Source organism: Panicum virgatum, chromosome 2K (assembly GCF_016808335.1).
Source record: "Panicum virgatum strain AP13 chromosome 2K, P.virgatum_v5, whole genome shotgun sequence".
Classification (NCBI taxonomy): domain Eukaryota; kingdom Viridiplantae; phylum Streptophyta; class Magnoliopsida; order Poales; family Poaceae; genus Panicum; species Panicum virgatum.
Genome location: NC_053137.1, coordinates 66,414,029 through 66,438,497, shown reverse-complemented (window position 1 = coordinate 66,438,497; position 24,469 = coordinate 66,414,029). Strand labels below are relative to the sequence as shown.

Genomic DNA, 24,469 nt, shown 5'->3' with positions numbered 1-24,469 from the left:
AATCTTGTCCCGTTGTTTAATCGGGAAGCTACTCCTGTGCTACGTGACCATCATCTGCTGAGATGCAACACGACGCGATCGCGCTCGGTTTTTGAAACACCAACGGCTCAGAAATCAGCCGCCCCCGTTATATATATATATATATATATATATATATATATATATATATATATATATATATATATATATATATATATATATATATATATATGAGCACCGTCATTTCTAGTTTATTTATTACGAAATATTTGTCCTTAGCGCGTAGTAGTACCTCTAAGTAATTAGTACTATAGTGGTATTATATATGAGATTTGTGTCATGCCAGCTGGAAAATCAGACCTAAGTTCTTGTACCATGCGTCCCAACATTGATCTCGTTGATAGCGACCACGACCTATGAAAGTATGAAGTAGAAGCGTAAATGGTACTTAAATTCCACCTAACATTATAGCAAAGAAATTTAATTGCATTTGGCATCTTTGAAGCCCACTAAAAACAAACGTGCCGTTGGGTAGACGAGTTAATTTCATTCCTAACGATAGTAACGAATTAGCTAGATGCCTAGATTTGCCAATATTGCACTAAACGATCGTGTTAGGCAGAAATTGGTTTCCTCGTAAGGGTGACAATAAAATGTGGTTGGGCAGGACCCATTCCGTTCCTACACAGATATATTAAGCCAGATGTGGCTAGGTTAGGTGATTAGGTCAATGGCACTTCAAGTGGCATGATAACATAAGCTTAAGCTTGGCACCAAACTGTTACCAACAACACGTCAACACGTAGACATGTATACTACTAGTATTCGAAGTGTAAAGCGCATATACGTTTCCCAAGGCTTGCTCCTTGGCATTGCGTGCATTCGGGGAGGATTAGGCACAGAGTAGGTGTGACTCCACACTCAAAAGATATACCATACTTGATGCTCGCTAGTAGAAAAAAGCCCTGGGATTAGCAAGATGAAACGGATGGTTACCATTTTGTTAGTGCAGTGGTGGCCACCGTAGCCCTGGGCCGGGCCTCGGTTTGGCCACCCTATCTGAGTCTTTGTACCTGCTACAGTGCCGGAAGGTTGGAGCGCGGGGGTCCTTTCAGGCTGGGCCATTTGCGTCACAGGACCACTGTGCGGAGCCGGCCGGAGGAGAGGCTTGTTTTGGCTGCTGCCGCGGCGGTTTGGAGTAATTTGCTTGCTTTGGAGCTTCTGTCTGGCTGCTTGTTGTAGACCTGCAGTGAACCTGCATCTCTTTTGGTACTGAAGAATAAGTGAAGAGTGCTAATGTTTGAAGTTTGAACTGAACCAAATATAATCCGATTCGACGAATCGAGTATTTTGTTTCTGGGTTTTTAGCGGTGTTCAGATCAAAAGCATCAAAGAAGGCACTGCTCATTGCTGTTTTGTAAAGCATACTTGATGCCCAAGAAGACAAGTAGTTTTCTTCAGTCATAAGTACATGAGTGCAAAACTGGCTCGGTTTACTTTCGGAGATGCTACGATTCATGATTGCAAATGAGTGGCGGTACCATGGTGTCACACCCGGTTCTAAGAAGAAAACCGAATGCATAGCTATATGTATGCCAGGATCAAGTTTCATACATATAGAGATATTATAAGTGAATAATCAGTAACAGTATCACGAAAAAGAGAAACTAAAACAATTAAAAGACTATTAGAGTTATACAGCTTATCCTGGAAACGGAGACTCCAAACTTCACAGGCAATCGACTGGGGGCTGCGTACGCCTAGAACTCAGCAACATCTTCAATAGACTCCACCATAACTTTCTCCTCTGAGCAGCAGTAAGTAAGGGTGAGTACACTTATGGTTGGTACTCAGCAAGGCCACAAGAAATAACCAGAAAATGATTTATATCCATCTTCGTTTATTAATCATGTGAGGGTCCAAGCCGCTCTTGACCGTGAGCACGGCTAACCGGTTAGTTTTAACTCTGCAGAGGTTGTACACTTTCACCACAATTCGTGTAAAAGTTCCGAAGAACTTTGAACCCAACCACGCATATGTGCTGATCAGGCACAATACCACACTTTCGAGGTGTGATTGCATAGGGACGCTACGAGGCCTTTACAAAGAATCCCTATATGTATGTGTTGGTCCCTGCCGTGCGGTCCCTCAGAAGACGCAGCTTCCTTCACCCGCTCCACAACACAAACTCATAACCACCAAGCGAAACAACCCCAACACAACATATAGTACATCTAATTACTTAGCCGAGACCAGAGCCATATAGTATTGTGGTTGTACGGTTTTCTTGGGTGGTTCTCCATATTCCAATTAAATCATCATAATACTCTTGTATAAGCATAGATAGAAAGATGGTTAGGGTCACTTGCCTTTCTCCAACGAAAAGCTACTCTTACTGCTCTTGCTCACTTGGAATTCTTGATTCTTCAATCTTCGAACAGCGATCCTTCTACTCGGAGCAATCAACGAGCAAACATACAAAGCAAACAAAAAGATACAACTAAGAACATTACACCATAACAAAAGAAAGGCTTTAAAAGAATGCACTAAAGGATAGGGCTCGCTGCTACGGTTACGAGGGCGCAAGAAACACGGAAAACGGAACTAAAACGACGATTCTATGAGATAAATGGTGACTCAGGGATCTAATCGTGATTAACTATAGAGTTAAGAGCTAGCGGAAAAGATTTGCAAGACACAGAAAATTGTGCTCACAGAGGATATCAAGGTCATAAAGCTATTGCACACGTTGCAAGGATCACGTGAGCGCGAGAATCGATGAAAACGGAGTTAAAACGTGAAAGATGTGGCTAAAACAGTGCACCAGAGACTTGTTTGTGAGAGTTTTGAACTTCCAGGGGCTAACTCTAAAGAAACCAGGGACTTAAACATAATTAAACCTAACTCGCGAGGGTTAGAAAGCAAAACTACACTTCCCGGACGCGCGGGTTAGATTTTCCTAAAAGATCAGGGTCTAAAACATAAATAAAAGGGCTCTTTTGTAAATATTTTTCAACTGCGTAGGACGGCGGGTTTATTTTGATAAAATCGAGGGGCTTATTTGCAAAAAGGACACTGTTGACCGGTATTGGATCTGTTGACCTCGGGTCAGATCTAATGGGGGCCGTTGGATGAGGATCAAACGGCTGGGGTGGATTGGGGCGAAAGGAGCGGCGGCGCACTGCGCCGGCGGCGAGCTAGCGGCGGCGGGGGTCGCCGGACTTCACGGTTTTCCACGCTTCGGGGCTCGATTCGGCTCGAACTTGGACGGGGAGGGAGAGAGCGATGCGGCGAACTCATCTGGGTGCTCGGGGCGGCGAGATAACGCGGCGGAGGGAGCTACGGCGGCGAGCTAGGCGGCGGCAGGGTCGCCGGCGCAGGCCAAAACGGCCGTCCGGGCTCGGATTCGAGAGCAGGTTGGCCGGGAAGCGAGCAGAGGCGATGGAGAACTTCTCTAGGGTTTCGGTGGTCGAAGGGAAGGCCGGACAGGGGCTTGCGACGGCTACAGGTGGAGCGGCGATGACAACGAACTATAGCGCGCGAGGGGAGGCAAGAGAAAGATGAAGGAGGGGTCGGCGAGCATATCCACCTCAACGCGAAGCTCCGGGGCAACTTGTACGTCGAGATGGGGCGGCGGAACGGCGGCACGACGCGGAGCTCCGATCTCGGCAATGGCGCGGCGGCGGCTAGGGTTAGCGAGAGGACGGCGCGAGGTGGAAGCAGGTCAAATTTGGGGGTCCGCGGTGCTTAAATAGAGGCGGCTAGGGTTGCCTTGGCGTGCGGGCCAAGCCGCGGGGCGGCGCGGGGCGTGCGGCGGCCGGACTCCGCGGGAGTCCGTCCGTCGCGGGGGAGACGACCCCGACAGGCAGGCCCCGCCTGTCGGTGGGCTGCGGGAGGGGAAGGCCGGCTGGGCCGGAGGAAAGGAAAAAAAATAGCGGGCCGCCGATGGGGTTTTGGGCCGCGGGAAGGAAAAAGGAAAAGGAGGGAGAGGGAGATGGGTTGGGCCGGCCGGGCTAAAATTTGCTGGGCTGAAAACGTTTTCCTTTTTCTTTTCTCAAAACCAAACAAACAAATTCAATTCAAATTCAAACTCAAAGATTTGAATTCAAAATTGAACCACAAACAATAACAAATGCAAGGCAGCATGGATGCACAACAATAAAACATTTTCGTTAAATTTTATAAAAACAAACCATCATTATTTATTTTTACTAAATCCTCTGTGGAGAAAATAAATGTTGGGAAATTTTTAAAATTATGAAAAAAATATTGTTTTATTTTTAATTTTAACCACATCCTGAAATTCAAAAATTTCAGGTTGTGACACATGGCCAAACATGTCGAACCATACCGTGTAATCATTCTCCACATCATCGTATTACAGACTGTAAAATGTCCTGTCAGGCTAATCACATCACACCATCAATCAGTCCCTAACCACACAGACTGACGAAAAAACAACTGCCCATGTACTTTCAGTAAAAAGATTGTGCTCTGAACGTGAGCGGAAAGATCTCAGCTTTGCAGCAGCCTTTAGCCTCTCTCTTTCTTTTCTTTTTTTTTACAATGCACATGTTTGCAGGCAGTACAATCACATGTTGAGATGGGTGTACCCCAATCTTGTCACTTTCGACCTTATTCAGGAAGCAGCCGAATGAACCTTTGCAAAGAAATCTGAGGAGACAAAAGCTTTCAAGGCTGTGTTTAGTTCCAAAAATTCTCTCTCCAAACTTTACAATTCACCTATCACATCAATTCTTTTGACTCATGCCTAGAGCATTAAATGTAGGTAAATAAAAAAATCTAATTGCATAATTTTGATGTACACGACGAGACGAATTTTTTGAGCCTAGTTAGATCATGGTAGGACAATAATTACCATAAATAAACGAAAAGTACTACAGTGTGCTACAGTATCCAATGCACCACTTTTTACCACAATTTTACGGATCTGAACACAGCACAAGCATCCATCCGAAAAATAGGCGCCTGAGCTGAGAGCCTGATGAGAGTGCGGTGCCCGTCAGTACGGCTAAAGATATTGCAGCAGGTCAAGCCCATTGCAGCTCTTGGTAACATCTCTACAATTACTTTCACATGCGCACAAGCTCATCTGCGCTGCTCTTTGTAGTACCATCTTGCACTGCATCCCTTGTTTCTTGAAAACTGAAAAGGATATTCCTGGATAAATCAGCATATAAAAAATAAACAAAAATACTGCATTAATGCTATAGGGTGTATGCTCAGCATCTTAATTGGAGCTCAGTACGCTCGAAGAAAATTCAAAAGAACTTGGTAAAAATTAGTAAAATTTGTATAAAATCATGGTACCAAAGACCCTCCTTTTCTCTCTTCGGAAGTTTTGTTCGCTGCACCTGGTTCCTTTGCTCTAACGTTACGGCACTTCCCATCCAGATTCGTGTACTTCAGTTAGTACGGCTGCCAGATTTAGTGACGGAGAAACAGTGAATGTGGCTTCAATTCACTTTTAATCGTGTAGGAAAGGACAATGGACCATACCCCCTCATTTTAATGGTTGTTTGGCCATGCTGCGGCTACGTGATCTCTGCCTGTCGGACTGACTTCAGTCTGAACTAGATGCTTCACTCTGAATTTGGCCCAAGTTTTTGCTTGGCAAAGATGCCATGCTTATAAGAGTAGACAAGTAGTAAGAGCCAGTCCAGCTCCATTTTCCTTGGCGCCGTTGCGTGCTCCCTGCACCGAGTTGACGTGTCTACACTTCGAATACTAGTAGTATACATGTCTACGTGATGCTGGGCATGGGAGCTACTACCTCCCCCTCTCGCTCGTGTGCAGCCCGGCCCAAACTCCCGTTTCAATCTGACGGCCCAATGCGAGAATGCACTCCATTTTTTCCTGTCCTTTCCTATCGGGATGGGATTCAGGACGACAGGAACAGGACAAGGATGCGGTCCCTGAAATACATGTCGTTTCAGTTCAAATAAAAACATATATATCGTTTTAGCATTCCTTGTTTTTCCTATTTGTGCGGTCTCATTTTCTTTGCTTCGCTTTTGTTCAAGTTCATCATTCTTTTTCTTCTTTTGTCCTACACTCTACTTCCGATAAACATTTCACCTCCACCTGCCAAAAAAAAAAACATTTCACCTTCGCTTTTGATGCGACCCTTTGCCGACCCATGACCATGGGCCATAGACTACCGGCTTTATTATCCATTCATCCATCCATCCAGTGTCACCGGTGTCCAGCCATTCGTTGTTGGCACACGATCTGATGGACATGAGGTGCTGGTTTGCCGGCACAAATGCCCCCCAAATGGTTGGTTATTGGGTTCTTCCGTTCTTGTGTTTTGGCTTGCTGAGAGCCATGAATGTCAGAGAATGGAAATCCCTTAGCGGCAGCCACCTTTCCAAAGTGGCTAACTTAGTAGGGACTAGGGAGTGAAAAGAACATAGGAAAGTGCAAGAGATTTTAGCAACATGATTTTGGAGTTCATAAGGGTCGCAGTGTATTTAGAATTAGGTATGCATGAGAAATAGGTACCCTGGAAAGTGGTCAATGGTAAGAAATACTCACATAGTTAGTTATATATATTCACAAAAGCAAGCCCAACTGTCACACTGAATTTAAATGGCAGTCTACATGTGTGTGTGCGTGTAAAGTGTTGAGCATATGTTGTCACTCTGCACCCTAATTTTCACAACAGGACACAGTTAGTACTAAGTTGTATGCTGGACAGAACCTCAAAAAATAAAAAAAGATGTATGCTGGACAGGACACAGGGCACAATCCAGGCAGCCCATCTGCATTTGGAAAAAAACAGAGTCGAGCCTTCAGACCATGCAGACTAGATTCTTAAGCAAAAAACATTCACGATTTCAGCGAAAAACATAGCATATATATTGATTCTGGAAACTGACACCGACACATACTAAGCACTGCGAGACCCAAATAAACAACCCCGACGATATAATAACAGTAATGCAAACTTTCTAGCCAAAATACTCCACTAGCTAGCTTATGGGATGTTATAATAACATCCACGGCACGGATCGACCTATATATTTTTATTTCTTCTTAGCCGCAGCCTTGGTGACCTTTGCTCCCGTTGGGTCCTTCTTCTCCACGCTCTTGATCACGCCGACAGCCACCGTCTGCCTCATGTCCCGCACAGCGAACCGCCCCAGCGGCGGGTACTCTGAGAACGTCTCCACCACCATGGGCTTGGTGGGGATCATCTTGACGAACCCAGCGTCGCCGTTCTTGAGGAACTTGGGGGCGCTCTCGAGCTCCTTGCCGGAGCGCCTGTCGATCTTGGTCAGCAGCTCCGAGAACTTGACGGCGATGTGGGACGTGTGGCAGTCCAGCACCGGGGCGTAGCCATTGCCGATCTGCCCCGGGTGGTTCATGATGATCACCTGCGCCGTGAAGCTGGCGGCCTCCTTGGCGGGGTCGTCCTTGGAGTTGGACGCCACGTAGCCGCGCTTCAGGTCCTTGACCGCCACGTTCTTCACGTTGAACCCGACGTTGTCGCCCGGCAGCGCCTCCTGCATCGACTCGTGGTGCATCTCCACCGACTTCACCTCCGTCGTCAGGCCGGTGGGCGCGAAGGTGACCACCATGCCGGGCTTCAGGACGCCCGTCTCCACGCGGCCCACCGGGACGGTGCCGATGCCGCCGATCTTGTACACGTCCTGCAGGGGAAGGCGGAGGGGCTTGTCCGACGGCCGCTTCGGCTCGTTGATCTGGTCCAGCGCCTCCAGGAGGGTCGGGCCCTTGTACCAGTCCAGGTTCGTCGACCTCTCGATCATGTTGTCACCTTCGAACCCGGAAATGGGCACGAAGGGGATCTTGTCCGGATTGTACCCCACCTTCTTCAGGTACGACGCCACTTCCTTGACGATCTCGTCGTACCGAGCCTTGGAGTACTTGGGAGTGGTGGCGTCCATCTGAAGTGAAAATTCAGTACAAACTTTGTTTCGTTAGCAACTGACTAGCAGAATGGATCATCAAACCAAGAGCAAGCAATCAACGATTGAAACAGTTTATATACTGTTTGTTACCTTGTTGCAACAGCAGATCATCTGCCTGACACCAAGCGTGAAGGCAAGGAGGGCGTGCTCACGGGTCTGGCCGTCCTTGGAGATGCCTGCCTCAAAGCCACCAGTGGTGGAGTCGATGATGAGCACGGCGCAATCGGCCTGGGAGGTCCCGGTGATCATGTTCTTGATGAAGTCACGGTGTCCGGGAGCGTCGATCACTGTGCAGTAGTACTTGGTGGTCTCGAACTTCCACAGGGCAATGTCGATGGTGATGCCCCTCTCGCGCTCGGCCTTGAGCTTGTCGAGGACCCAGGCGTACTTGAAGGACCTCTTGTTCATCTCGGCGGCCTCCTTCTCGAACCTCTCGATGACGCGCTTGTCGATGCCTCCCAGCTTGTAGATGAGGTGGCCGGTGGTCGTGGACTTGCCAGAGTCGACATGGCCGATGACCACAATGTTGATGTGAACCTTCTCCTTACCCATGGCTAGAAAGGCCTGTAAGCACAAGAACATAAAAATTGTCCAACACCCAAAATCTAACATCAGAGCTGTGGACACTGGACAGCAGAGGCATGAGCAGCATGACAATAGATTGATTATTTGTTGGAACAGATTGCATAGTTAGTCATCAACAAAGCAAACACCCAATATTCATCTGTAATACTACATATATATTGAGCAAGCTACGGGACCCAATATTCATCTGTAATACTATCATATTCAACACGAGATAGTAAGTAGCAATTAAAATGTGTAGATTCAACACAGACAATAGTACCCGAATTGATGAAGATCGATCAAGACTGCCATGCTAAGCATCTAATCCGTGAACAGGAGGATTAGCAGGCGAGGCGAGTACTTGCCATGGCAATCTAATCTGGCAGTGGAGCAAACTGGAGATGCACAGGAATAATAACAATAATTTTCGTGTGTTCTCGAGACTCAAGAACAATCGAATCGAAGCGCCCAATAGGATTCGAACCTATATCAGAAGGCCCCGCAAGGAGACCCTCAGTCTTTACCATTAGACAATAGGCACTCACTTATGCATCTCCAGTTTGCTAACCTATCCTATTGCGGCGGATGATGATTAAACTGAATTCTACTCTAGAAACCTCATGAGCGATCGATGCTACTGCAGGATTTTTCAATTTTGGGGAACAGGGCACATCAAACAAAATATATACGCGTATAAAGGAACAATCAGAGAACTACAACAGAAGTACTGTAAAAATAATAATCAGTGAGCAGATTGAGCGATGGAGGGGGAGATGGGGAGCAGCTCATCGGTTACCTCTCGAGCTCAAGGTGGGTGGAGATGACGACGAGCAAGGCCAATTGGAGCAAGTCAACAGGTGAGGGCAGGGCGGTGGTTGCATCGAGGTGGGAGGGAGGGGCTCTGTTTATATAGCGCAACTCATCCAAAGCTTTCGTAGCGCCTACGGACGCCACCGGCAATTTCTATTTGTCGCATATGCGAGCGGGCGCCGATCCATCGCAGAAAGCACTTTGCCGCAGAGCTGAACTGCTTTGGACTCCGTACAATACCAATACTCAAATAAAAAAATGTGCTACATCACAAACCAATTATTCAAATTAAGTTCTGATTGCACCATTACATTTTTTTCGGTAAGATCTTCAAAACTAGACCACACTTGACTATGTTTAGATGATATTTTTTATCAAACATTTTTATTTGTTCTAGAACAACTTGTTTTGTTTTGGAACATTTTGTTTTCTTCTCAAAACAATTTCTATTTTTTATGAATATTTTTATTTGTTCTAGAATAATTTATATTTTTAGGGTGGAACACCAAATTTTTTCTAGTTTCACCATCAAGTTACTCCAATTAAACAAATCATCCAAATATAATGTATTCATAATTTTTCAATACTGGTATGTAAGAAGAAAGTGCTGTGCATGCAGCAGGTGCCAATGTGGCTCCGTGGCTGGTGGGGGAGCCTGCTGCAATCCTTCTGCGATAGCAGAGCTGGCCCTCGCGCGCGCTAGGAATAGACATCCCCGACGCCACCGCATTCTCTTCCTTTCGTAGCGGCTACTCAGCCTCATTTATCTTTTTGCTAAAAAAAAGCATCATTTATCTTTTCCCTTTTTTTCTTTTTCTCGTTAATTATGGCCGGAGAGGCAAGTCAAACACACCGCCACGTCAGTCCCTGGGCCCACTTTGGGCTCGATCGCATCGCTTGGTGGTAAAGCCATGGTCCACGTTGCGCTGTGCGATCACCGTATTTGCGGTGAATCTATCGCGAGGATATTTGTTACGCGTATATATATGTACTTCCTCCTCAAAATTCAATCCGGGCTATAAAAACTACTATACAGATTTAAACGTTTTAAAAGTTTTGGCCATGCAGCCGGACGGAAGTTGTGATGATAGGGAAGGAACTGGGCGGCCGTGGCCCATGCCCATCTGGCTGCTGGCTTGCTGCAGAGTAGCAGCCTCTTTGAGTTCTAGTTTTACTTTTCTGTTTTTCTTCCCAGTTGCGGTGAAGCTCACACTAGGCCCTACAATGTTTTCTGTTTCATTGGCGTCTAAGACTGATTACAGATTATATCGACGACTGAAGCTCACAAGTACAAAATCAGATTCCCGAGACAACTGGAAATTGTATGTTGCTCACTGCCCTCCAAAACCTGAGTGGGGGGAGTTTTTACCTTGCCATCTATACACTGAAGTAACGAAGCTTTATGTTCTAACAAGAACCTAACCGCGTCCATACATTGATGAATTATGAACAAGCATAAGCTTTGGAAACAGCACAAAAAAAACATTACAACAACAACATAGATTTTTTTTCCCAAGCAAATTGGGGTAGGCTAGAGATGAAACCCGAAAAAAATAATTCAGACGCGTTGATAGCTAATCTCCAAGCGCTCCTATCCAAAGCTATCTCTTTAGAGATATTCCAATCTCGTCTCAGCATAGCCAGTCCCAAGCCCGGATAAAGGAAGAGGGTTGCGTTAGGTTTTGGCAAACCAGCATAAAAATAGCCACTAATGGATTTGAAACCCACAAGAAGCACAAAAAAAAACATTAATTCCCCTAAATTGTCTCAGAACCAGAAGGGACCAGCATCAAAAGCACAGGCAAAAAAAATACAAAACGGGCAGTCAAAATTTCACTCGCTGCATCAAAACCACAGGAAATATAGCAATAGAAACATCACAAATGCTTAGCACAAAATACCATATCGTCAGTTACACTAGGAACAACATAGTTCTTCATCTGACAGGCTAAATAATAAGGTAAACAGTACATTTGGTGATTCATAAACAAATGCCAAAACTTGCAGCTTCTTGACGATCTGAGCAGCTCTAGTCGAACAGGCTGAAACCCATGTCGTCGTCCGACTCCTCAGCAGGCTCTTCCGCCTTCTTCTCTTCTTCCTTGGGAGCAGCTGCAGCACCAGAGTCCGCAGCAGCAACCGGTGCAGCAACAGCAAACTTGCTTGGGTCCTGCAAACCAACAGCATGGAATTATTAGTACCAGCTTTAACCTTGCAAATATACACTAATCACTGTAACACTCTCCTTGCTATTGAACAGACAGCATATGTGGAAAGAAAATTAGGGTGTGCATGTTAATTTAAATCCCTACAGACCAATTTCCATGTCATAGGATACAAGTAACCACAGCAGATTTACAAGTTTTTGGAAAACTAGGAAACATAATAATTTACCTTGAGGTACTCCTTGATCTTGTCAGCATGCGGGTACGAGTAGTCCGTCTCCACAGCAACAGCAAGCACATTCTTGTACCCATTGATAAACATGTGGGGCGCAGCAGCAAGGGTGGGGTACGAGAGCGCCAGGGACAGAGAGGCAACCATGGAGACACCAGTGGCAAACTTCTCAATAAGGTCTTCCTCAGTCAGGTCAAGAACCTCAGGGCTAAAGACTGACCCATCCTCATAGACATTGGTGATCTGGAGACCATACGAGAACGGGCGGATACCCAGCTTGGCGAGAAGAGCAGACTCAGATGAGCCCACTTTGTCACCCTTCTTGATCAGCTCCACAGGGGTAATAATTTCCACAGTACCCTTGTTAATCTTTGTGGGGATGTTGAGCACCTGAACAAACCATATGTGTGAGCACAATGCTGTGCTTCTAACTGTTATAGGAGATGTGCTGACAATTGTAGCTCACCTGGAAGAAAGAGGTCTGGGAGGGATCCAGGCCAGTGTTGCCAGGGGGGACAACGACATCAACTGGAGCAACCAGCCCAACACGAGCAGGAGCACCAACCTGTTTTGGCAAAAACACAAGAAGAATGATTTTACATTAGTATTCTAGATAACAGGTGCTCTAATGAACTTTGCCAGGAAAATACTACACTGACAGACGCACTACCATGCAAAAACATCAACAGAGTGACTTGATATGAGCACAGAATTGTCAGCATCACAAACAAATTGCAAACACCACACAACTAATCAATGTTCAGGATGATGCCTTGTTAATCAGCAGCCCTAATTTCACCCACAAAACTAACAATCGTGCGAATTAACAGAATAGAAAACGTTAACAACAGCTGGAAGTTTCGAACATTGTTTCAGAAAACTAGGTAAAAATATATTACCAGGTGACTCAAATAACTCCCAATGTTATAACTTGGTACCACAACAAATGTGATTTAAGTTTTACTACAAGCATTGCACAATGGACAGAAATGGCATACTGAGCAATCAAGTTCTGTTCAGTTTGTGAACCATTCAAACCATATTCAGGGCAATCGGATTGAACTGGTGAGTTACCAAACCACATTTCTACAATTATTAAAAATCTACTCGCTGGCAGGGAGCTACCACCTATCAGTAGATGCGAGTGAACAGAAATTCACCTTGTACTTGGCCACCTCCTCGCGGACCTCCTTGAGGTCTCCCTTGGTGAAGATGAGGCCGACGTTGCCGACGAGCAGGTCCATGAGCGGGTCGAAGGTGTGGTTCCCAGTCTTGTCGGCGTAGGCCTTGATGCAGCGCCTGATGAGCGTGTTCTTCCCCATGAGCACCACGGAGTCGCCCCTCAGCCCGCGGCGGATGTCCTGGAGCTGCTTGGAGCCGACGTTGTCGGCGAGGGCGATGAGCACCTTGGTGTACTCATCGAGCAGGCTGCACAGCTTGCGGTCGTACGCCTGCTTCTTCTCCGCCTTGGTCCGCTTGATCGCCATCGCTGCAGAGGAAACCTAACAACCCTAGCTAGAGGTGGCGGCGGCGGATCTGTGGGGTGGAGATACAAGGAGGAGGACCAAGCCTTCAAGGAAGAAGAAGGGCAAGGCGGACGGCTTGCGGCGGCGGCGTCGCTTTAACCTGAGGGGAGGCGGCGGCGGTCGTGCCTTTTATAGGTAGGCAGGCGAGGGAGCTAGGGTTTCCTTTCGTGGCCGGCAACATGGGCCGGCCTGCGGGTGGTTGTGCACGGGCTGCTGCAACTGGGCCGGTCTTCTTTTGGAGGCACTAGGCAAAGCCGTGCCCAGGTGAGGACGCGTTTTTTTCTTTTTTATATTTAAAAAAAATTAAAATTTCAAAAATATATGTCGGTTTTGGAAAATTTCAAAAATATACCCCGGTCGCCCTATGGGGGGCGACAGGGCTCAAATGTAATTTTTTTTTCTTCAAATTTGCAACGAAATCCCTGGAGAAAAAAAAAGAGGGGGCCTGTCGCCCACCCCAGGGGCGACAGGCCCCTGTCGCCCGTTGGGGGGGCGACAGGGTCCCCTGTACCTCTGCAATTGCTTCCGTTCTTTTCTTTTTTCGAAAATTCACTACAGTGATGCTTTTTTTTCATATGTAGTCCTTTACTTGTCAGATTATTATGCAACTTTTGATATCTAAAGGAGTTGTGTATCTCCTGCTCTCTTCTGACAATGATGGCTTTACACAGAATTTTTACAATATCAATGTTCGAAAGGTGCAATTATGAAATTATTTATTTTGATGGAGATTTGTAGCATCATTCAAGTAAATACAAATTGAGATCGTAGAAACATGAGTTTGTGATATAGCTACACCTAATTCCAGACCTGTTAATGCTAGAACTATAAATAAGGGACCAAGATCTCATATGAAATAGAAAATATTATTCAGAAATAGCATAGTCCAAGCAAATCCATTTAAACCCTGGCCACCATTCGCCGCCATTCCCTTTGTCATTTGAGCCTAAAAATTCAGAAAAAAGAGAATGGTGAGGAGAAGAAAAGCGCCGAAGCTCTGCCGAATTGCGTACTCCTGATCTACAGGTAACTTAAAAGCACACATGTAATTAATATAACGATAAGAAATAAGAACTAAGAAATGTATTACGCAATGTGAACCTTACATCATAATACAAAGATAATGAAACACACATCACACATGCAGTGGCATGTCAGAACCCGTTGCAAACTACGGTAAACAGATTCCGGACTAACCTAACATGCCTTAGGTAATTTAAAAAAACAGAATAAACACAATGATGCAGCATGTCACTAGCACTAGGGTAGTCCTAGTAGCCGTACCCCCACGTAGCAAACTGCGTTGAGCCTTCTCCGCAGTATCCACCCATTGCAGGTGATGCAGGCGGTGGTGCCGGAGGCGCATGGCCCTTCTTCTTGTGACAAGGGCAGTTGCAGTAAGGAATAGTGCATGGTTCATCCTGTGAACCGGCTGCATTGCTGGTATCATCAACTTCGTCGTCTTTGTTACCCTCGCTCACTTCCTCATAATGGTTCACCTTACATTCCAGATCAAAGATCTTTATCTGGAGGTACTCGATGAACTCCTGAACAGAATCAATTGGTGCAGGATCTACCCACCTAGTAAAACCACAGTTTTCTGGAGCATCGGAAGACTGCAAAACAAATTCCATGTAAGGTGTCTCATTGAAGATAAAGAAATGAAACAACCAAGTATTACCCATGCGTGTGGACATTTAAAGAAACGCCGACCGCCATCCATCCCGTCGGTGCACATCTGCACTAAGCAGTCCTCACCATGTCTGCATTTTGGCCACGGTTCTCTACGGTTACGTATTGTCGAAGAGGAGTTTCATTGGTAAATTCACTCTTGTGCTGTGGCGGAAACTCAAACACTGGTTCCGAAAAGGAATCAGGTCCAAGAGGCCCCTCCCATATTATGGAGTCTCCCTTTCTTCCCCCTTTTCCTTTCCCAAAACCATAGTAATTCTTCCTGCTAGACCCACCTCCAGACATTGGGTATACAATGAGGTTTGATGTTTGAGTTGTGCTGGGAGTTCACAAACTTGGGAGTATTTATAGGCGCACAAAGGTCTGATACCCGGAGTGTGGAGTGTAAATGCACCTAAAAAACCTACATGACAACACAGTGAAGAGGCTAGCTGACCTAACACTGAAAAGGCTAGATTCGATTCTCGAAATGACTACTCGATGCATCTCTGTGCATGCAGACTCATAGCACTGCATTACTGCCGCTCGGTCGATCGCGCCTAGATGCCGCCTTCCCCACTACACGCCACAGACCTTCGCTGTACAATGACAGGTCCGTCGTCCTCGCCAGAGAGACTGCTTTGAAGGTGAGCTGGTGTGGTTGCCGTGTTGTCACATCTTTTTGAAATGTTGGAAGAGCACTGCTATTGGGTTGTCGTCTTTTGTCACGTATGTCTGGGCAAAGAATGCGACATTTGGGAAACCCGTGATCGCCGTGATGAGCAGTGGCAACCTGTGATCTCGTACTCGCAGCTAGATACACTATGGTTCCTATTTTGAGCTATTCGAGCTTTTTAGCAGCAGACCCTGATGTATTTCTTAGTTCTTAATTCTTATCGTTATATTAATGTGTATTTTTTAGTATTCTAGTGACATGAAAAGCTCCAAAAATATTAAGGAAAAGTTCAAAGATTTCATAAACTCCCGGCTACAACTGCAAATTAATGGTAAAGGCTACAACACACAGAGTTAAGCTCTCAACTTAAAACATAAACAACTAATTGCAGTGGCATGTGCACGCGACAAGATAATTTCTTGTTGCATCTAAACCTACCATGCCTTATGGAATGTAAAATGCCGGGATTACATGGTACTACTCTACTGAGTGCACCTAGGATATTTGCCCTTCCTAATTGCTTCGGGCCCGGCTTCCTTCGCACGGCGTGCCCTCTCGCTTTCTCTCCCTGTCAGCTTCATGTTCGGCCGCCGCCTTACGATCCACCTCCTCTATCCTCTTGCGGATCTCTTCTTGCTCTTTGTTGCGCTTCTCCTCTTGCTGCTCCTCGTGCTTCATTCGGCGTCAACGTTCTGCAGCCCATCTTGCTTTTTGTTCCACAATGTCCTTTGCCTGCTGCGACTGCACGGTGTCGAACCACTGCATAAAATCACAAAGAGGCGGAGGAGACTTTGTCCAACACAAGTTAGAATCATAACTCAATGTTAGGTCATATAGAAAAATAGCGTATGTTGTCCTGCTACCTTGGCCCGGTCTTTGCCATATCGCTTAGGTGGATCATATTCGTAGTTCTCACACATAAAGAACCTCATGCCATAGTCATCTTCTAAAACCTCAGATTGCATGAACTTGCATAACGAACCGCAGAAGCACATTGGCACATCAATTCCTTTGGGTACGGTGGCTTTACACTTGCTTCACGGAATGTAGGTTGATCCTGACGAAGACATTGGCGCTATAGTGTGGTGCGCCAAATAACAAACCATAATTTAAGTAATGCACATATCGTATACCAAATCGATGCGTGAAAATATAGGTACTGTTATAATTCTATTGTCTTATACTGCAATATCAATAAGGTACTATCATAATTCTATTCTAATGTATAATTATTTTATTTGAAAAAGTCTGTAATAGTACTCAAATTGTAATACTAAACCAGTGTTCTAAAGCACCAAATCTAATTCAGCTAATCTGCTAATTAAATTAAATTGTTATACAATATCAACGAATTTATACGAAAGTTACCGGTAGATCACAAGTGCGGAATTCGGCAGAGCTTCGCCGCTTCCCTTCTTCTCACCCGTCTCTTTTTTCTGGATTTTTTTGGATTTTTTGAGGTCAAATGAGAGGAGGGAATGAGGGGGAGGCCTTATATAGGTAGCCTGACCCGGTCGCCCGTGGGGGGGCGACAGGCCCCCCCTGTCGCCCGCAGGAGGGGCGACCGGCCCCCAGGCGGGCCCACTGGCCTGTCGCCCCTGGGGTGGGCGACAGGGCCTGTCGCCCGTTGGGGGGGCGACAGGCCCCCCCTCTTTTTTTTTCTCCAGGGACTTCGTTGCAAATTTGAAGAAAAAAAATTACATTTGAGCCCTGTCGCCCCCCATAGGGCGACCGGGGTATATTTTTGAAATTTTCCAAAACCGACATATATTTTTGAAATTTTAATTTTTTTTAAATATAAAAAAGAAAAAACGGCGGTGAGGACGTGAGGTTGATACAAGTGGTGAAGAGCAAGCTGCTCATTGCTCAGTGACAAGACTGAATTCCCCGTTCAATTTTTCGCCCAATTTCATTCAGATGAAAAAAACGCATTTATTGATTAACCCGGTGCTCAACAGACAACAATTGCCCTCAAAAGGGGGAAACAGTCAACACTTGAGTCTACTTGAGACGCCCAATTTCAAAAACGGTGGTTCAGGTGCTGGGCACAGCAAGGACGAATGGCAAACCGAAGCTATGGCGTGCATTCAGGCCTAAGGCTTACTACAGATTCAGGCATGTGGAGGATTGTGAGTTTGTGACCGGAACAGATACTATTAATCTGAAGACGGCATTGTGAAGCTGGGAGTTGTGTTGTTTTGTTTATGAGCTTTTTAAAAAAAGATTCATCAATGCCGGCATCGTGTACTTTCCCTGAACAGTGAACAGAGCTGGGCATGCTCTTTGGCTCCCAAGGACGCAGCTCTGAATGAAAAGCTTCTTCCGATCCTCTTCGTTTGGGGATCTCTTGCAGTAAAAGTTTGTTAATTTTCACTGGAATTCCGGATGATACTGCTACTCTTCTAGTATGTCAAATATATCTAACAGGTTGACCGCTGACAGACACGTTCATCCTGTGGTTCCTGAGCTTTCACCTGCGGCGTGCCGTCAGCCCGTCAACCTCGCTCGTCGCCGCGCTGTCTTTGACGTCGCTGGAGAAAGCGCGTCCTTGTCCTTGCTCATGCCTGCGGCCGAGCCGCGCTCAATGTCCTACCGCATGCCCGCATGGCGGGCGGAGCACTCCTCCAGCTCAGCTCCACGCTGATGATTCATGCTGCCCACGCCTTCACGCAGCGTCTGGTTCTCCCTGGCGGCCAGGGGCCAGGCGGCGCCGCCGCGGTGGTGCTCGCCGGAGACCAGAAGGCCGCCGAGCTGCCGCCAGGCGCCGCCATCGAGGCATTCGGTCGGAGATCATGAGGCGTTCTGCGACGATGGAACTCCACAGCTCGAGCTGCTCGAAGAAGAGACGCTGCACCATGACGGTGCATGCCTTAAGGGACAGCTTCTGGCAGCCCGTCACCCGCCAGAGGTCTTCCTTGTCCGATTCAGACAGATATGGATGCACTATCAACGAAACACAAAAGCGAACCATGAGCAATTTCAATACGAGCATGATCAGTTTATCATAAAGAAGATGACACGTCAGAATATCTCAGCGTGACTCTTTTTTTCTAATAAGGAATATTAACTGCTAATCGAGTAATCCCTGTCGGAAACCAAATTAATTAATTCGACTCCGATCATCTAATTAATCGGAGAAGCTCCTAGCTATATACATGGGCGCATAGGCCAGATGATCTCATCGTGTAGAGAATCGAGAGCGCACCATCCAATCGCCACCAGAGCCATGGCCACCGGCGCCAAGAAACCCGCCGCCGCCGACACCCCAGCACCGGTGCCCGCCGCCGCCGCGGGCGACGCGAGGCGGCAGACGCAGCAACAGGCGCTGTTCGAGGCGAAGCACGCGGAGGTGCTGTCCGAGGCGCGCGACGTGGCGCGCGAGTTCGGCGTGGACGTGCACGCCGTCGCGTTCCGCCCCGACGGGACAGCGATCAGGCACGAGTTCCTCGGCGTCGGGCGGGAGGCGCGGCTGAAGGGCCTGATCGAGCGGACGGTGGCCAAGGACGTGTCGGCGATGGGGCCGGAGGAGGTGGCCGCGCACGAGCAGCATCTCCAGAGGTTGAGGGCCTTGGGGGTCCGCGAGCTGCAGGTGAAGGCGGCTAAAGCCAAGGCCGCCGCGACCGAGAGCTCCAAGAGGTCGCCGGAACAGCAGGAGGTGGCCAGCGCTCCCGCCGGAAGCAGCAGCAGCAAGACCAGGAGGGTAGAGTAGGATCGGGGATTGGCCCGTGCTGGGCCATATCATCGATGCACGCGATAATCCGGCAGTGCATCAATTTTTAGCGTTGCTTTTTGTTTGCGAGTATCTTTTTTAGCGTTGCTTTGATTTTTTGATTCATAGTGGAGATGTACGTGCACGTGGCATGTATTTAATTTTTCTTCATCAAGCAACAATATTATTTATTTTTCTTCCAAAAATAATACACATCTTTCTTTTCCTTCGTATCCTTCCAAAACAAACAATGATACAAATCATGAGTGAATGCATGTGCAAAGAAAAATAAAGTGTATGCTAAAGAAAAGTAATATGTGGGTACAATAGGTGGGTATAGAAAATTATTTGTGATTTTTTTTAGAATTTTGGTGGAAAACATTGACAAAATCAATCTCCCCCTCCCTTTTGTCAAACCTGACAAACGGGGACATTGTGAGGGTACGGTGGGTCTAATATTGGTGGAAAATGGTTTCAAATGTTTCAACTTTTATAGATTTATTATTGTTTATTCATTAGTGGGGAAGTATTTCAATTGTTCCAACTTTTTATAGATTTATTATTATTATTTATTATATAGAGGATTAGTTTATGTGCACGATTGGTGAAATAATAAAAAGGGAGAAGCCATGGCTTCCTGTTCATAATGGGCTGCTTCGACCTGACCAGAGAACTGTGTGATCAGAGAAGCGTGATGATAGGGTGTATTAGTATTACTGTATTAGCTGGGACTGGGATGAATTGACATTGCCTAAGAGTTGCTGCGGCGGGGTGGGTTTCATTTCACCGTTTCAGAGATACGCATTTGTTCAGTTTATTAGCCATGTTGTCAAAGCAAGGATGACGGCTGATGAGTGGTGTGCATCACTACAGCGCAGACTGATGAGTGGTGTGCATCACTACAGCGCAGACTGATGAGTTTCTAAAAATAGCGACAAAAGAATAGAAGCCGGCAATTGAGAGGACAGTAAGTTTGCTTAAAAAAAAGGACAGTAAGTTGGTGCAGACCGGTAGATGATATGCTGACTGACGGTGCTTACAATGGTACTACAAGTGACGGGGGTTAGGGTTTGTGATCAGAAATCACAGTGGAGAGGTGATCCATGTTTGGGGCCGTGGGGTTGGCCAAACACCATGTGTTCTAGACGCTTTTCGATGAAGAAGTGCTAGTAGCATGTATAACCGTTATCAGGACAAACAATAGAGCAGTGACGGGAGTGATTGCTGAAACAGACTCCTTTGGTGCCAAAAACGCCACTTGAACGAAGCTCTTTCGATTTATCAACAACCGGAAGCATGATTCATGAGAATAAAAACATAATTTTCTCCATGGTTGTAATTTTTCCCAACGAGTATTGTCGTCGAGCCTATAAGTGGCGCATATTGAATAGGCAATACGCCTGTGGGCATGGCGAATACAGTGGAAAATAATATGGTTGAGCCTTTAAGTTAATGGAATTCCTAATTCTCTCAAAACGTATGACCCTACAGTATTGCCTTCGGAAGCAGGAGACGTAACACGGCTAGCAAGAATGAATTACGTCTTCCTGAATGCAACGCGGAAAAACAACACTCATAGGACAAGCGGAAAAACGGAAACAAAACGGATCAAGTGCTAAAACTAAACTAAAACCCTAGCTCCCCTGCCCTGCCGAATGGTCGCCGCCCTCCGCCGCGCACCACCATGCTGCTCCGCCGCCTCCTCCTCTCCTCCCGCCACTTCCGGCACGGCCTCCAAACCGTAGCTCCGGCCACCAGCGCCTCGTCCTCTCCACTTCCATTTGGCCGCCTCCGGGACCTCCTCCCCTCGCGCGTCCTCTCCCCGAGGCTCCTCTCCACCTCCGGCCGCGACGACGACGGCAACAAGCCATGGAGTTTCGCGGCCGACTCGGGCGATCCGGACCCCTTCGCCCAAGAGGACGCCGCAGCTGACGCTGGAGAGGCACTGCCGGTAGGACCTGCGGCCGTCGCCGACGAGCCCTGGACGAAGGGCTTCGGCGTGGAAGGCGAGAATGGGGACGTGTTCGAGGGGATCTACAAGGAGGTGGCGTCGGCGGTCCCGGCGAGCGGAGAGGCGGCTCCAGCCGGTGACGAGGAGCAGTGGACGCTGAGTGGGGATGAGAAGGATCCCTTTGCCGATTCCGTGCTCGGGGAGGGCATCGATGGGATTCAAAGAGAGGGTGGTGGGCTCGATGAGCTCGATGGGGGTGAAGACCCTGAGGCTGAGCTGAAGCGACAGAAGAACATGGAGAGGGAGAAGGAGCTGATGGAGATACTCAAAGGTGACCATTAGACCTGCTTAAGTGTTTTGATTTATCGGTAGTCGGTAGTGCAATTTCCAGTGAGAGCATGATCTGGTTGCCTTCGTGTTGGATAACTGATGAAATACAACGGTTTGAAGGTACAGAATCGAAATTAGAAATATCACAGTTTCCTGCATTTTTTGGAACGATGACTGCAAATGCAGTTAGATATTGGTACTAGTGTAAGGGTAACCTGGCTGGGCTTGCATCGTTGCTTCTGGATTGGCAGCTATTATACACTTCCTTGGTTGTCTATTTTGGATGCTATTCATTTCAATGTAGCTTAATGTAACTCAAGTCGTGGTGAAGATGTGAATGCTGATTTTACATATTGGCATCAGCTGACTGGTAGAGTTTCCCTTTTAGCCTTTTAAGTGTGTCCGTCAATGTTGTAAATAGCCCAGTATGATAAGGTAGCATCAAAATGCTCAGATAGTTTGTTTACCACTTTTGGTGCTCACGGTGCCTGTGGTGTACTTATTGACTGATTGGAGTTATGCTATGACCATAGTTAGTTGCCTTTCATGCTCAGTTTACTTTTTTCTTTTATCGGATTTATCTAGTAATGGATACTTCTAAATATGTATTTCGTGCAGAAGTAAATGTTAGTGAAAACGATATTTTATTGTTGCAGGTCCAAATCGTGCGTTTGGTGATCTCATTGCTAACTCTGGGATCACCGAGGGAATGATTGATAGTTTGATCCTCTTAAAGGATGTCAGGGATGTTCCGGGATTGCCTCCCCTAAGTGAAATAGAAGATGAAGGTATCCAGAAACTTAGTGCAACATCAAGTAGAGCTGAAGTCGAGCGCCAAAAGCAAGAAGAAATTGCCAAGGCACGAGTAAGACAGGTTGATGAGAAAGGAAGGGCTTATGGAACAGGGAAAAGGAAATGCAGCATTGCCCGTGTTTGGATTGAGCCTGGTAATGGCAAATTCATTGTCAATGAAAAGGAGTTTGATGCATACTTCCCAATTCTGGACCATCGAGCCGAACTTCTTCGTCCATTTACAGTTACCAAGAATTTGGGCCTTTTTGATGTGACCTGTACTGTGAAAGGTGGTGGCATCTCAGGTTAGTGTTGATAGTTTGTAAATCTTTACTTCAAATACATATGTAAAGCTAGGTGTTGTCACGATCATTGTGGCTGGTATATTAGAACCGTTCAGAGGTAGGTGTGCTGGATTTTTATGCGATTTTGTTAGCTTTTAGCATGAAGAAACTTATGTATATATTAATCCTTGAGTTTCGTACTAAATTTAATAGGTCAGGTATAAATTATAAACTCTGCATGGATGTCAAACTTTTTTCTCGAACATGCAGGAGAGCGGTGTATCATTATATTAAGAAGAAAACATGGATGTTAAACTTATGGCACAGATACATGCCATGGCATGTATTCCTGAAAGTCACAGCAAATATATTTATGTTTTTCATTGTTGACAGAAAAATGTTGTTTAGCTTTGCTGTTTTTCATTCCTTTGCTATAGTAAGATACATGCTCAACTCTTTGAATTTGAAATATCAACTCCACTGCAGGATTATTGCATCTTTAAGTTTTCTATTCTACATAGTGCAGTTTTTTTACCATTGCCTGTGCACATCTACTTTTTTTTTTCATTCTTAATTTGTTCAGGGTTCTTGCATATGCTGTATTTTATGGAGTACAGCCTTTTACAGTTGTTTTTCATGAATTTACTCTTTTTCTATGTGGATTACTGATCATTCATGTGAAACCTCTCCCAAACTGTACTTGTGTTCATAAAAAACAGGACAAGTTGGAGCTATCCGCTTAGGAATCAGCAGGGCCTTGCAGAATTGGGAACCAGGACTGCGTCCATATCTTAAAGCAGGTAAAATTGGCTTTCACCACAACCCATTTTCATACTCCTCTCCCAATAACCCTCTAAATGATTGCTGGCACTATGGACTTGTCCCGCTCCTGTTGTTTTGGCAACCATCCACGTCTGAAGTACATTGAACTGAATATTTTGTGTCATCATTTTACATTTCTATATGTGCCTTCTGAAAGTTGCTTATATCTATGTGTTTGTGCCAAAAACAGCTGGATATTTGACAAGAGATTCACGTGTGGTTGAAAGGAAAAAGCCTGGAAAGGCAAAAGCAAGAAAGAGCTTCCAATGGGTCAAGCGGTAACAGGTAAATCCGCTGCGTTTGCCAAATTATCAAATGTAACATGATTTTTAATGACATTGTAGGGAGAATCTGCTGTTGATTTTCTGTAATGTTTTCAGGTCTGTCAGCAGAACTACCATCTATTTTTGTGGCAGATCTCTGCTCTTCGTTGTGGGTTTTCTTGTCAATGTGGAGATCTCCTTGCACTTGGTCTGCGGAAGGTCCGTTCAGCTTGATACTAAAATACTCCTGCTTGTATGGACATGGGGATCATGCTATACTTGAGTATTCTATTTATGAAATGATCACACAGCGAATTGATCCAGAGAATGTCGTTTTGACCTAATCAAGATTCGAAGTTGCTCTGCATTGAGCTGCCAATAAAGCAGGCCGTGCCAATGAAACTCAATGTTCAGCTCCGATGAAAAATCCCCTCACCTCGATGAGGGTTTCATGGCTGAGAAACAGGTTTCGTATGCCAACAGATGATTATGATAATTTGCTTCACAATTTCTTTTCTCTCTCCATGTTTGTTCATGTACTCTAGCCATCAGGTATCATTTGACTAGGGTAAAGGTGTTGTACACGATTGTTTTCTGTCTGATGAAATAATAGCTAGCAAGTCCCAATCTCAGAGCATGGCTCGTTTTCAATTGTTACCGTCCGTTTTGTACTGATTCTCAATCATGTTAATCTTTGACCTGCCGGGTCACACCTGTTTGCTCCCTAGTTCCTGCTC

General features: G+C 46.1%; 3 protein-coding genes across 3 annotated transcripts; 1 reads left to right on the top strand and 2 right to left on the bottom strand.

Annotated features, from left to right (window-relative positions):
- Positions 1–6,816: 6,816 nt before the first annotated feature.
- On the bottom strand, positions 6,817–9,457 carry LOC120694739 (elongation factor 1-alpha-like). The gene is made up of 3 exons (XM_039977961.1): positions 9,298–9,457; positions 8,025–8,498; positions 6,817–7,910 (listed from the first exon to the last, which is right to left on the bottom strand). The coding sequence occupies exons 2-3, from the start codon at positions 8,484–8,486 to the stop codon at positions 7,029–7,031; spliced, it is 1,344 nt and encodes a 447-aa protein (XP_039833895.1). The 5' UTR covers positions 8,487–8,498; positions 9,298–9,457; the 3' UTR covers positions 6,817–7,028.
- Positions 9,458–11,131: 1,674 nt separating this feature from the next.
- On the bottom strand, positions 11,132–13,347 carry LOC120694738 (60S acidic ribosomal protein P0-like). Its single transcript, XM_039977960.1, has 4 exons — positions 12,869–13,347; positions 12,175–12,273; positions 11,706–12,098; positions 11,132–11,481 (listed from the first exon to the last, which is right to left on the bottom strand). The coding sequence occupies exons 1-4, from the start codon at positions 13,193–13,195 to the stop codon at positions 11,341–11,343; spliced, it is 960 nt and encodes a 319-aa protein (XP_039833894.1). The 5' UTR covers positions 13,196–13,347; the 3' UTR covers positions 11,132–11,340.
- A 7,553-nt stretch (positions 13,348–20,900) lies between these two features.
- Positions 20,901–24,423, top strand: LOC120694736 (30S ribosomal protein S9, mitochondrial-like). Its single transcript, XM_039977958.1, has 5 exons — positions 20,901–21,572; positions 22,228–22,668; positions 23,367–23,447; positions 23,660–23,754; positions 23,850–24,423. The coding sequence occupies exons 1-4, from the start codon at positions 20,975–20,977 to the stop codon at positions 23,749–23,751; spliced, it is 1,212 nt and encodes a 403-aa protein (XP_039833892.1). The 5' UTR covers positions 20,901–20,974; the 3' UTR covers positions 23,752–23,754; positions 23,850–24,423.
- Positions 24,424–24,469: the final 46 nt, after the last annotated feature.

What these genes read in the sequence shown, in the direction of transcription:
- LOC120694739 (XM_039977961.1), bottom strand. Translation starts at nt 8,486, where the DNA reads ATGGGTAAGGAGAAGGTTCACATCAACATTGTGGTCATCGGCCATGTC. An exon ending in TGATCTGCTGTTGCAACAAG is followed by an intron (nt 7,911 to 8,024) that starts GTAACAAACAGT and finishes TTTTCACTTCAG; the next exon opens with ATGGACGCCACCACTCCCAA.
- LOC120694738 (XM_039977960.1), bottom strand. Translation starts at nt 13,195, where the DNA reads ATGGCGATCAAGCGGACCAAGGCGGAGAAGAAGCAGGCGTACGACCGC. An exon ending in AGGAGGTGGCCAAGTACAAG is followed by an intron (nt 12,274 to 12,868) that starts GTGAATTTCTGT and finishes TTGCCAAAACAG; the next exon opens with GTTGGTGCTCCTGCTCGTGT. An exon ending in AGATCAAGGAGTACCTCAAG is followed by an intron (nt 11,482 to 11,705) that starts GTAAATTATTAT and finishes GTTGGTTTGCAG; the next exon opens with GACCCAAGCAAGTTTGCTGT.
- LOC120694736 (XM_039977958.1), top strand. Translation starts at nt 20,975, where the DNA reads ATGCTGCTCCGCCGCCTCCTCCTCTCCTCCCGCCACTTCCGGCACGGC. An exon ending in GCTGATGGAGATACTCAAAG is followed by an intron (nt 21,573 to 22,227) that starts GTGACCATTAGA and finishes TTATTGTTGCAG; the next exon opens with GTCCAAATCGTGCGTTTGGT. An exon ending in GCGTCCATATCTTAAAGCAG is followed by an intron (nt 23,448 to 23,659) that starts GTAAAATTGGCT and finishes TGCCAAAAACAG; the next exon opens with CTGGATATTTGACAAGAGAT.